This window comes from Strix aluco, chromosome 4 (assembly GCF_031877795.1).
Source record: "Strix aluco isolate bStrAlu1 chromosome 4, bStrAlu1.hap1, whole genome shotgun sequence".
Taxonomy (NCBI): domain Eukaryota; kingdom Metazoa; phylum Chordata; class Aves; order Strigiformes; family Strigidae; genus Strix; species Strix aluco.
This window is the reverse complement of record NC_133934.1, coordinates 121,823,123-121,836,018: the sequence shown is the minus strand read 5'-3', so window position 1 is coordinate 121,836,018 and position 12,896 is coordinate 121,823,123. Positions and strand designations below refer to the sequence as shown.

Here is a 12,896-nt window from a genome sequence, read left to right as displayed (position 1 = left end):
TCTGCCCGTGAGGGAAACTCCCCACACATACTCTGTTTCTGTCTCATCTGGGCATCTAGAATATTTTTCTTGTAATTTAGCTATTTCCGCAGGGGACCAAGGTATGGTACGGGTGGAAGTCTGTGGCTCCCCATCTCCATCATTAATTAACTCAGTCTTAGTTACTGGCTGAACATTTATAGACTTGGAAATAAAGTCAGTGTCTTCTCCTAAATCACTGTCATCACACCAATTGTCCCAAGTCTCAGTATCATCACAGCGGGCTACTTTGCGAATGTGTTGGACTGAATTGAAATTGGAATATGCCTGATCAAGTAATTTATCGAACCTTTCCTGCAGCCGTTCCTCTCGCTTACCAGCCTCAGCCAATAGCTTTTCCAGCAGTTCTGTTTTACTTAAAAGTTCATCTATTTGTTTTTCCAATTTTCCCTGTGTCTCTCTCTCAAAAGCCAGTGATGCTTTAAGCGCCTTTTTTTCTGATTCCATAGACTCATATTCTACATTTGCAATCTGTCTGAGTGGGGGTGACTTTTTGATTTCCTGTTGCGTGCATGACAAACAAGCCCCCAAGACGGCACAAATAATTCCTTTACCTTTTCCTAGTTTTATTTTTCATTGGTTCTTACACTGCAGTATTCACTCTACGACTTTATCTTCATCCTTCCAAAAATTTCTGGGCCCATTCCACCCCTGCCAGGGAGGGAGCACACTTATGATCCTGCAGCAGTTTATCCATGGCAATCCTGTCCGTGATGCCAATTTAATGTTGGATTTAGGGTGAGAATAAATCTGGTAAGAGATAAATCCCCTTGCGTTCTAGCCGGTCCTCAGAGATTAGAGGGGCTAGGGGCGGCTGGACTTATCCCTTAATAGGTATGCCAATTGGGGCTGTAACTATAGGTCTGACCCAGCCCAAACAGCCCATACACTGCAAGTCTGGTTGCATTCAAGAGAAGCAGTCAGATTCATGAATAGTACGGTTTATTTTCATGCAACATCTACAGATTCTTTAAGATTGCCTACGATAAATGCACAAACTGCAGGTTGGCTATATAGCACTACACAAAAGAAAAATGATTGCAATCACACACACACAGTTCCCGGGTATACACTCGGCATAGCCAAGGAAATCTTACCAAAAGGTGTCCTTCTGGGGGGGGCGAGAGCACAAACCCATCGATCTGTCCCTCCGATTTGGTGTCAGATTATCATCCCTCCAAGTCAGGTAGAAACTTGAGGTAGTATTTATCTTAGTTTGTATGTGTGAGTGGGTGGGACTGTAGTCAAGCCGTTATCTTCTGAGTAAGGACACAGTACATTCTTTGGTGCCGGGGTACAGCTGGTTTTTGTGGGAGAAAAGGGACGATGAGAAACAAGGGTGGCTTGATGTGAGGAGTGCAGCTGGGTTTTGTGAGAAAAAAAAAGGGAGGATGGGGAACAAGGCCAGCAGGCTACTGCAAAGAGCAGGAGATAAATCTGTCCTTGAAATGCAAGAATGGGACCGCGCAGCCTACGCCCCGCTTCGCATTCCTCCTTGGCGCCATGACAAACACAAATCACTGGACCTCCATCCCGTCCTGTGCTTGCTCTGGGCACCCCGTGTCAAGGAAATATGTGTTTTGCAGATTTCTCACTGTTTTGTTTTTCTCACATTTCCAACACCTAACAGCTCCATTTATACATCTCTGTTTCTTTGAGAGAAAACAATGGGTAATTATTACTAAGCATATACAAAAATTATATGCTTACGTGCTTTATAAACTATGTGAAAAATAGAGAAGTTTGATGGACAAATTCTGGTGAATCAAAGGTCTTCCCCATCCCCACAACAGAAAGGAAACTTGTCAAGTACTTATTTTATTCTAAACTTTGAAATATTTTCAGTTTTGAAATTAAAAAAACCAAGAAAACAAAAAAACCCTGAAAATCCATCCCATTAAATATATCTGAATTCTGATATGAAATACTTGGAAAAGATTTCTGCTGATTTCTTCCATAGCTTCATTGTATCATATAGCCAGTGATTAATTAAGGAATATGCAGTTATTTGGCAGCTAGAAACTTGTGGTGTCACAGCCTGGTTTACATACTGGACTGCGTGTGCAATCACTGTAATATATCACAAGAATTCTTTTTTAAGGTTCAAACTCGTTGTTGGATTAAATGACCACAGACCTGTTGAAGTAGCTGCAAGTGATGTTGTTTTTATCAGCAATTAATTTGGCCTTATGACACTGAAAAAATCCTCAGGATCATGAGCTTTATTTCTAGGTCACAAATGGAGCAAAACTGCATGTCCCAGTTGAACATCTTTCTTTGACCTGCTCTGATTCTGTCCCCTGTTCTTCTTAAATAATCACTGTAATGGAAGCAGAGCTGCTCTGGAGTAATAAATTATAAATGGTGTGCTTCAGCGTGCCTATTGGGATGTGATTGTATACATAATTTAATATAGTTCTCACAGATGACTATGGAACAAAGAACCAGCAGTGATTCAAAATAACCCATTTCTCAGTAAACTTCTGAGGGCAGTGGAAAGATAATGCCAAATGCTCTCTCTTTGAAGGCCAAGGTAGGATTGCAGAGCAATAAAACCTCTGGCTGTGTGAAAAGAGCTGCTCTTTCTAGATGGAAATGGGGGTAGCTGAAAGACCCAGACGGAGAAGTGGGTTCCTGCTGCAGCATCTGAAGAGAACAGCCTGTGGGGCATCTGCAGGTAAGGTTCACTAGGTAACACCCAGAAAGCCTGTTTGTTCCTGAGTTCTGAATCTCCAAATGATGTTGTTCCTACTGATAAAACAGTGGGGTGGTGAGGAGGAGGCTGGCTGCTCACTGCTCACCTAAGCTGCAGGCTCTTGCTGGAAACACGGAGGTTGCAAAGCTGCTGGGAAAACACATTTGATACTCAGATTTTTGTAGCCTAGAATCCAATCTGAGAGCAGATAAAATAGATTAAGAGCAAAAGGATGATGCTTAGGTGATGTGCTCTGAGACTGGAAAAGAGGAAATAAAAAGAAACCTGTAAATGGGATAGAGACAGTCCTGAAAGACAAACCTGGGGCAGGTTACGTGGTTCTGCAGGAAACTGTGGGCCTCTGCCTGTTTCTGCTAGCCAGGAACAGGATTTCAGCTGCAGCAGGGCTGTGCCACTCTGCAGGGTCTCCTGAACTGAAGCTGCCCACATGTCTGCTCTCAACTCATCTTTGCTTTTGTTAACCGATTCTCAACATGCTCATAGCAATGCTTTGGTTAAAATAAAACAGTGATTTAATTCTTGGTTTAACTTCTAACAGTCCAGCAAAGTTTTCAGTATTACAAGGACAAGTCCTATTAAGCAAAGCAAAATAAGCTTTAGCCTGAACATTAGTCTAGCCACAGTGAGTTACCATATAAAGGCATTGTTCTTAAATGTACCCAGCTCTTCAACTTGATTCATGTTTCAGCATAGTATCACACCACAGATTCAACAAACATAAATCATTTTAAATGGACAGCTATGTACAAAACTATGATACAATGTTATTACAAAACTTGAGAAATAAAGCTCTGAATTTTGAAAACACAATACTGCACATTCCCAGTTTTAAAGCAAAAGTAACATAAATCTACACGTTCTGCAGCTTGAACACAAACTTTTGAGTGCAAGCAGCTGACAATGGCATTCAAACCCAAAGATTTACTAAAGGATGAGCTGAAAATGTGTCCAACTGGAAAACCTCTTTTTGTTGCTTTAATAAGAGAATTCTCCAAAAGCTGATGGATGCATCTATGTGTGCAAGAAGACTACTGCAAGACTACTGACGTGCTTCAACTTAATTGCTCATAAGTGTCATTTAGGAACCAGACACTGTTTATATGGCCATATGCTTACTAAAATACATACTTTTTTTTTTTTTTTTTTTTTACTTTTTTTTCCCTGTAACCGATTTCCCTTGCTTTAAATGACTGAGAGTAAAAATACATTTGTCTGATCCGGGTCTTGGACCTGGTCCAATATAAATCATCAGTGGGCGATGAGAAGAGGGAGTTAACATGCTTCCACCTGTGATGGTACAGCCACTGCTTAATTTATACCCTTAATTTAGTTGAGGCACTGCTATTTTAAAAATTTCTCTGAGGGCTAAACACTGCAGTCCTTTCTTGGGCCACACTCAGCAGCTGTTTCAAGAGGAGTTTGGCTTAAGAGCAGGTTAAAAGATTTGGCTTCCAGGACAGCGGATGAGAGGCCTGACCCTTGCACGCTGCCATGCACAGAACTGGCCCCCATCCCTGTGGGCCCCTGGCATAAGGCATGGGCCAAGGGGGCCAAAGTCTCCAGGGAGGCTCCTTGGGTCTTGGGGAGTGGAGTGGAAGGCTGCGCGAGGAGAAGCGGTGTGTCCTGGTAGGGCAGAGGTGGTGTTTCGGCAATGCAGAACCCGGCTTCTGAGAAGCTGGCAGCACTCTGGGGACGTGAGAGCGGTTCACTGGGTCTCTGTTATTTCTTCTGCCTTGCCGTGACACCTGCAGGAGGAGGGGGGAATGCAAATTATTTGCAGCTATAAAATGAAAGCGGTATGATTTTGCATGTGTGTGCATCTAATGCTTGGGGTGCTACTAGGGAAACCAGTTTCAGATAACCTAAACCCAGGTAGGGCTAAATCTTTATGTACTTAATAAAAAACTCATGTTTCCAGAACTGATCCTGATGTTCGAGAGTTTGGGCAACTTTGCTTTTGATCTGGGCACTAGTTCAGTCCAACAGCTTGAGTCTTGCATTTTCCAAGCAGAATATTGGAATATGCTTCTAGATATTAAATTGCTGAACTTAGTAAATCTAGAGGATTTAGCAGGACTGTCAAAAGGATGGGATGGCACACTGGCATTTTTAAGAGCCTGTCTCACTCCATAACCAAAGCAAGTACCATTTCTAATGACAGACGTGAAGGCAAAGGCCATATAGAAAGATGAGCATTAGCTTGATTACATTCTTGTGGTCCATTAGAAAACTGCCCACAGAGTCTGCAGAAGGGGAGGTGAAGCACTAGAATTAAAGGAAAATAATTTAAAAAAAAAGGAAAACCTTCCCTCTCAAACCCTGCTGTTTTTGCTGGGGGAGGCTGATGTCCCACTGTGCCATGTGCATGCTGTAGCTGCTGCATCCCCCTTCTGCCCCTTCCCTCCCTCCTCACTAGGCTGCGGTCTCTGAGCACTGGCCTATGTTCCCAGTTTGGTTTGTTCTTTTATTTTCTAGGGATTAAATCAAGTAGATTTGTGAGCAGAGAAGCTGTCAAAGCCTGGTTGCTTATGGACTTGTGCTTTCAATACTTTTGTTTCCCCTAACCTTTCCAAGTGACATAAAGATGGGAGGAGAGGAAAAAGAGAGCTGCACAAACAGACATGAACATCTGTCTATAGCAGTTCTCTAGGGTCTAAGACAAGGGAACTCAAAGAGGACCTCCCCTGAGTTCAGGCATTTGTACAGTCCCTTCTCAGTCAAACAGACTGTCAGCTTTTGTTAAATGGTCCTTCTTCAAGCTCTTTACAGATTTGGTTGGAAATGAGTTCAGACATTACCTGGGTGCACACAAGCACAGTGTGACCACCAGTGCCTTGATTCTACAGGAAAACCATCTAGACCGTTTATTTCAGGAACATGGATATAATGTGGGATACCACTCTTTGGGTGTAAAAGCTGACATTTAAAGAACATTAACATTAATACAGAAATTGCTGCACAACAAGATATAGTCAAGGTGAGGCAAGAGCTCAGCAGCTGATTACAACAGTCTTTTACTGCTCTGAAATGTTATTTCATAGAGTCACAGGCTGTTCCGGTCACTCTGCTGCCGTTACAGAAGCTCTAAAAACTGATAAGGGAATCGAGTCTTGATCCCTGTGGCTGGATCTGCACTAGAAGGAAGAAGGTTTCTGCAGCTTCACTGAGACCCAGAAACTTCCACATCCAGCAAATCCACCAGAGAGAGGAATATCCTGAACCAAAAGAGAACTGGTGCTGTGACCTGAACAGACCATGTGCACTTGGGACAATAAATAAAGGAAAAAAAAATTATGTGGAACGTGCTAGGTAAAAATATTGATGAGGAGCACTGTAGGCTTGCTGAGTCTGTCATATCAAGAGGGATGGAACTGAGCTGCATTTGGGTGAGGAAGCACTGGGGCTGGACACTAAGAGAAGCAAATGGATTTTTGTTTCTTCTAACCTTTCCAAGTGACATAAAGATGGGAGCGGAGGAAAAAGAGAACTGCAGGTTTCAAGGTGCAGCTTGTCTCTGGCCTCCCGGCACCGAAGCACAGCCAGGCACTGCTGGTGCCATGCAACTGTGCCAGGCACTGCATTTTGAGGATGCATTGAAAGCTCCTGCCTGGCTCTGTCACTTCATAAAGGTACTGTTTTTCCATGCATTCCTCCATATTGCTTTCCTGTGTCTTCTAAGGGGAATTCAAAGCTGTCTGTGTTTCTATTTTTTTCAAATATTACTTTTTTGAAGCCTGCATGCTAGAATCCCTGTGCTTAAAAAATACATAATCCAAGTTATGCTTAACTCATCGTTTTAGCTGTTGTACAGCACAACCACTGGTCCTGACATACTTCTTACCTATGCTTTGCTGCTACTATTTTCTGCTCTTACAGTAAATCTTCCTTAGGACTTTTAAACCAACAGAGCTACTTCCCTTTTCCACTTGATGTAATCATGTGGTACAGCATGGAAAGGGCCAAGAGGAGGGCAGGAGTAGTCAGGACTGTAACTACCCAATTTATATCTCATTTTCTCTTGCTAGCAGTGATGCTCCAGGTGCAGGAACAAAATCAACCCTGTGTGGAAATCCTGCAGCGATTTCTCTGTTCTACCACCCCAGGGGCTGGGGCTACTGAGCTGTGTGGGAGCAGGGCTCCCAGCTGGGCTCCCAGCCCTGGGCACTGGGGATGCTGGAGAATAAATACATTACTTTCAGGAAATGAGAGAGAGATTATTGATTATTATTGATTGAGTTCATAAGAGATGCTCATCAGCATGGAAAGGACAATGCGTAACTATGCAATTTCAGTACAGCAGGTATTTTGATTATTTCTTTTTCTTGATTTTCTTTCCACTTGCTGTAAAAACAGGCAAAATTTTGCAAATGAAAGTCTCGTCCTGAAACTCCTTAAGTTTTCTTTTGAGGGGCAACTGTATGTTGCCAGCATCAGTGAAGGATGCAGGGAACTTCGTACACAGTTTCACTAGAAATTGGGTTTACCTGTACTATTTTTTGGGCAGACAAAACCCAAATTACAACACCGCCCTGTCCCCATCCCAGAAAGCCACATGAATGCACTTAAGAAGTATGTACAATCTGTTTGCTCCAATGGACTACTCTGTGTGCAACTCTGGAATCGAATTTGGCTTTGAGTTTGAGCTGGTATCTTGCCCCAACTAGTACTTCTCCCCAGGTTCAGTGTTTTATTCCCTTTTCCAGATACCTATATTTAAACAGTGCTGTAGGAAGTGGCTACCTGCAAGCAAAGCAAACATTGTTCTTCACAGGAGGTAGGTCCTGAAATTGCATTTTTACGTTTTTTGAGAAAATAATTGGATAAAAGCAAGGGCTTTATTTATCACATGAAGCTGGATTCACTTGGTTAGAATAATGACTTTTAATTAACTGCAGGGAAGGTTTGGCTGCTGCCGACACAGAGGACAGACATGTGGGCTGCGACCCTGTGTCGAGGGGAGATCAGCACTGACTCCATTCAACATAAGATCAACACCCTGGAGACTAAAAATCAGAGCAACAAATTTATTTTACATGTATTTGTGATTAGACACAAAGACAAAAAGCTTAGCTGATATGCTGAATACTGATTAGGTCTGTAAAGTCCCAATGCTGGGGTTAGTTCACATAGAAACACCTTTGCGAGTTTACATACCTCATTGTACCACACAACCTTTTTTTGTTTTATTAGCTCCAGTATCAGTCTCAACCTCTGCTTTTAAACAAAAGAGAGACACTAAATATATCTGATCATGGTAAGGCAAATGCAACTTTTTACGATGAAAACATTTTCTAGTAGCAGAGAGGTTCCTAAGATGCCATCCCTGGATACCCAGGGAGCCCCGTGGCTTTTTGGGGGGTCAGTTCCTTAAGGCAGAAGTACTAATTTCAGATGTCAGGAAAAGCATTGCCATGGCTGGGAGTGTGGGGTGCTCCTGTTGCTGCAGATCCTCCTGCTGCCTCCTGGGAAGCAAGTTTGGGAACCACTGTTCTGGGAAATCACTTCTGGTTTATGGCTTCTTTTTTAACTAGGGAAAAGTAGCATGTTTAGAAACATAAATAACTACAGCCCCAGGGCATGCTGGTATTATAAGGGTAAGTCCCTCTGTGGTAGATGCTCAACTCATGCCGTCTTCCTCAGCAGTATTCAAACTCTCCTTTCCTTTCTTCTCCACCTTTCTCGGAAGGAAAAACATTAAACGTTGATAAAAAGAGACTTCCACCACTTTCCTGCCCATTTGTTTGTCCCCAGGATCTTGCAGAAAACAGGCTTTGGACAGTACATGCCCATGTTCTAAAGGCTGACAGAGCTATGTGTCTCCCCTATAAGGCACCTCTAATTTGGGACTAAAGTACCCACCCAAGGGTGGCTTCGGATCGGTAGAGTCTGAGGGACCTGGATGCACTTCCCAGGTTTGGGAACAGCTGTAGATGTTCGCCATGAGGCAAAGACCTGGGTGGCTCCATGCCTCCAGTGACCAAGCTCTCTCCCGGCACCGGCGGGGCAGCCCAGTGCGAGGCACCAATTCTGCCAGCCAAATACGATCTTTCGTGGAAGCATCAGCAAGATGCTCTTTTTAAATTGTTGACTTTATCCCCTCACCCTGCAGTGATGGCTTGAGAGCCTGATGTTCAGGAGCCACCTAATGTACCCCTGGGGCAGGCTGTCAAGTCACTTGCAGGCAAAGTGTTCTTGCAACGAGGCTTAGGAGAGAAAAAACCAAACCACCCCACGGCAGCACTGATGTTGCTGCCTTTATGTGTTTATAAGTAGTTGAGAGGGGGCGATCGCTGATTAAGTACCCAGTATTAACTGCTCTTAATCACAGCTCTGGAGTCTAATGGAGCTCTTGTTTGCACATAACCATGCCTTGTAGCTGTCTTTAGCACAGTTGACAGATGTGCTTATTGCCATCTTTACTGCGTATGTGTAATGGGCTTTTTAATTATTGATTCATCATCACCTCTTTATAAACTACTTATAAATGTCAAGAGAATGAACTATGCTTGTGTTTTTCTTTTTAAATCTCTCTCTGGATTAAAAAAATAACAGCTTCATGCAACAGCATGGCTCTAGGGGCAGAGGGCATTGGACCTCGAAGTGGGGAGGAAGAGATATATACAAATATATGAGGAAGCCTCCCCAGTTTAACTCAGTCCCCAAGGACTATATATGAAATAGGTACCTGAGTAGCTTTTGCTATGCCTCTTCTTCTTCCTCCGTTTCCCAGGTGGCCTCTGTTTTTCCCTGTCAGTGTGAGTTTGCCCTGGGGGGAGCGTTGCTGAACAAGAAGAGTCGGTGGCTGGCTCCTCCGAGAAGGATTTCTCTTGAGAGGTGTCCAACAGCGAGTCTGTACCAGGGTCTTCATTTTCCTTTGCCATCTCTTTTGAATATGCCTGATGAGCCTCATCACAGGGAGTGGACTGAGTGCTGCCAGAGTCAACCCTTGTCTCGCCCAGCTGGGTTTCTGGCTCCTCCGACAGCCTGGAGCTCTCCAAGCCATCAGCTGGGCATTCCTTGTCCTGGCCTTCTGAGATGGAGCCGTTGAGTTGGTCTCTCAGAGCAGTGCCTGAACTGCTGCTCACAAATCTTATTCCCGTGCCTATGTTAGCAGCAGAGAAGGCAATAGAGCCACTCTTTGTGCTCAGTTGGAGGCTTGTCCAGCTGTCTGCCTGCTCCATCCTGCTACCTGACATGGGCTGATCACCCCGATCAGCTTCCATCAAGCTTACTGAGGGGCTTTCCATCTGGGAGTCTGGTGGCAAATTTCCTCCAGCATTGTTTTTAGATAATGCCTGGTTTGAAGCCGAGGCATCTGTAACATCTCTACCCATCTCCATCAGGGCAGGGGTTGAGGGAGGAGTGCTTTCTGAAGGATGACTGTTGTTTTGCTTCGTCTCATCATCAATCTGCTTTCCTGCTGCTTGTGGATGCTTAATGCTCTTTCCTTTAAACAAAAAACATGCAATCAGCTGTGGCTGCTGCAGAGCTGTACCTGGGATCAACCAAGGTGCTTCTGCCACTGGGGGAGGTTACAAGCTAGCAGCTGCCTGTGGAGGGTGCACTGACCCTAAAGCAGCTATGTAGAGGCAGCACCATTCTACCCTCCCTATACTTCCCCTTCTTATACCCCATGTGGTCACCCCAGTTGGACTCCAAGGCTCCAGCTCAGCATATGTCTTTGCTGCCAACTGGCTAATTTCCATGGAACCCCTGGACTCGCAAGGGTGCCCGAAAGCCTACGGCAGGAAGAGGGAACCCATCTGCGAGGACCTGAACCAGGTGGGACTGCTGGCTTGGCTGCATGAGGACTTCAAAACTGTCCATCAGCCATCCTAATCCTGCTCTTGCAGAGCAGGTTCAGGAGAGCCACAGTGCACAAGTCAGGCTTTATGGTAGGCCAGTGTCCTTGGACTTATCTAACATGCATTGACACCAAGGTCAAGAGACCAAAAAAAAGTTAAACCCATGGGCTGTCTCCTAACAAGCACTTAAAGGACTTGGGTCCTTCTGCAAATAGGGTTTTCTAATCTTATTTTAAGTGCTTCTTTAGACTCCCAAATGTAGACTAAGACAAAGCACAGCAGTCTCTAATGCAGTGACAAGCTGTGCTACTGAGACTCAATAGCACGCAGGGGACTCGTGTGGGGATGACACCAGCACTTCATCAGCATGGTTCTCTAGCTGACCTGTGGGCTGTGCCTCTCAGAGGGTTTATCAGCATGGGTGCAAGGCCATGCTGCTCCAAATTGCTGCTAATTCTGGGACAGACCTGGCTGGCAACAGCTCAGGGCTCTCTGCTCCTCTTCTCCATGGCACTGGCTGCAAAAGCCTCCTTAAATAAAATGCCCCAAATTCAAATGCAAAGGTTTCTTGCTTGTGTGCTTGGCTCAGGCTCAGAAGCAGATGGGAATGAATAGCTATAGGTACAGTTGGGTCTGTGTCCTTACCAGACTGGCTTTCCTCCAGGCTCTCCGCAGGCAAGGTTTTAGGAATTGCATCCAACTCATGTCTGTTCTTTGTCTTTCTCAGCGTGAACCCTTTCCTTATGTCGGCTAGCAGTGCATCGATGATGCACACCTCCTCCTGCTTCACCACCCCCTTCTTAACTGGGATAGAGAGAGAGAGAGAGAGAGATGGGTGTTAAATCTGCCCATGAGATGGGGCAGAAGGAGACTTTGCAGAGATGCTATTGCTTGAGGTGGGTACTGCTGTCCCGCTACAAGCAACCACTGGGCAAAAGCAATGCCCTGATGCCAGACCTGGGAGCATCCCATGCTCTGTGCCTCCGTGGCAGCATGTCCTGGCTGAAGTCAAAGGGTTGACCCCAAAGTCTGGGTGCTACAGTCTGGCACCAGTGGCACCAGCTCTGCCTGGACTTGTGCCTGGTTGTACCATGACCTTGAAACACCTCCTGTTTGCTATCTGTGTCAGTGAGGGCCCTTTATTGGTGGGGGAGAGGGAGGATGGAAGGAAAATAATCTTGATTTTTCTTTCCTCTCAGCTTCTTCCAATTGTACTTTTCAGTCATGCCTTTCATTTTCATCCAGAGAAAAGCAGACTTATCTGCAAGATTTTTGGGATGTCCGTAGTCTGTGGTAAAGACAGACTATTCAAGTGTCTATGGGGATTTTGGAGGGGGAAGAAGTCAAATGTTTCTTGTTAGATTTAGGATTCAGAAGTTATGATTAGAAACTGAAAAAGTTAACTGAAATGTTTCAATTTGATTTTTTTTTCCTCTGCTGTTCAGCCAGCAAACCTAAAATTAACTTCTCTGCCCAGCTGCAACTGTGAAGTCAATTCTTAGCTATGGCTGTAAGACACCTAAAAGCTTTTAGTCAGTCAGCACCTGGAAACTCCAAAAATAAATTACCACTACTGCTTCATTAAAGCAGGACCAGCAAAGAACTCCTATCGGCTCCATCTTTTTTTTGAAGCCCTTTTAGGTACTCACTGACTTTTCCATTTTCTCCCTTCTGTCTCTTCCCCTCTTCCTCTTCCAGCTGTTTCTTCCTCTTCTCTGCTTTGGCAGCTTGCTCCTTTCTGTCCTTGTTTTCCTGCAGTGAGGTAACAGGGGCATGAGAAGGTTGGCTAAATGTCTGCCAGAAAAGCTGATGAAGAGAAAGAAGATCTGCAGATGGTTGCAAAGGAGGAAGAGAAATTCTGGCCTTACTGCATGCAATAAATAAAATGGGCATGGGAAATAAAGACTGTCTTGACAGGAGGGTGAGAGGGAGACCACTGGCTTGTCCGGGACTCTGTCACAACCCAGTAGGAGGTGGCAGCGGTGATCTGCCTAACACAGCTACCTACCAGTGTGCATATCTTCTGCCTTACCTTGACCTGAGGCAAAAGTGGAATATACTGAAGCCACAATTTCCTCCAAACTGGTGTTTTTTTTACTACACACCCCCCTTCTGAGTCTGTTTGCTCAGGTTGGAGCAAAGGGTTAAGTTTTATAAGCCCCTTCCTCTAAAACTTACACACTTGACTCCAAAGCATCTTTGTGACTCTGAAGCTGAAGCTGCACCAAAATCACAAATCACCAGGGTCTGGGCCAGGCCAGGAGCACCAGCACTGCATGAGGATGCAGTGGAGTAAGGATCAGACACCTTTTCACCAGGTGACCTCATGCCAAGTG

General features: G+C 44.7%; 1 protein-coding gene across 5 annotated transcripts in view; it reads right to left on the bottom strand.

Moving 5' to 3' along the window:
- Positions 1-964: 964 nt before the first annotated feature.
- INF2 (inverted formin 2) overlaps positions 965-12,896 on the bottom strand; it is a 44,504-nt gene continuing 32,572 nt past the window's right edge. Inside the window, exons 19-23 of one of the 5 annotated variants that reach the window (XM_074825274.1) lie at positions 12,210-12,312; positions 11,206-11,364; positions 9,441-10,202; positions 7,910-7,969; positions 965-4,500 (exon numbers count right to left, since the gene is read on the bottom strand). In XM_074825274.1, coding sequence (XP_074681375.1) covers positions 7,911-7,969; positions 9,441-10,202; positions 11,206-11,364; positions 12,210-12,312 — 1,083 coding nt within the window. In that variant the 3' untranslated portion in view covers positions 965-4,500; position 7,910. The other 4 variants (XM_074825269.1, XM_074825273.1, XM_074825272.1 and 1 more) reach the window with 4 other exon arrangements.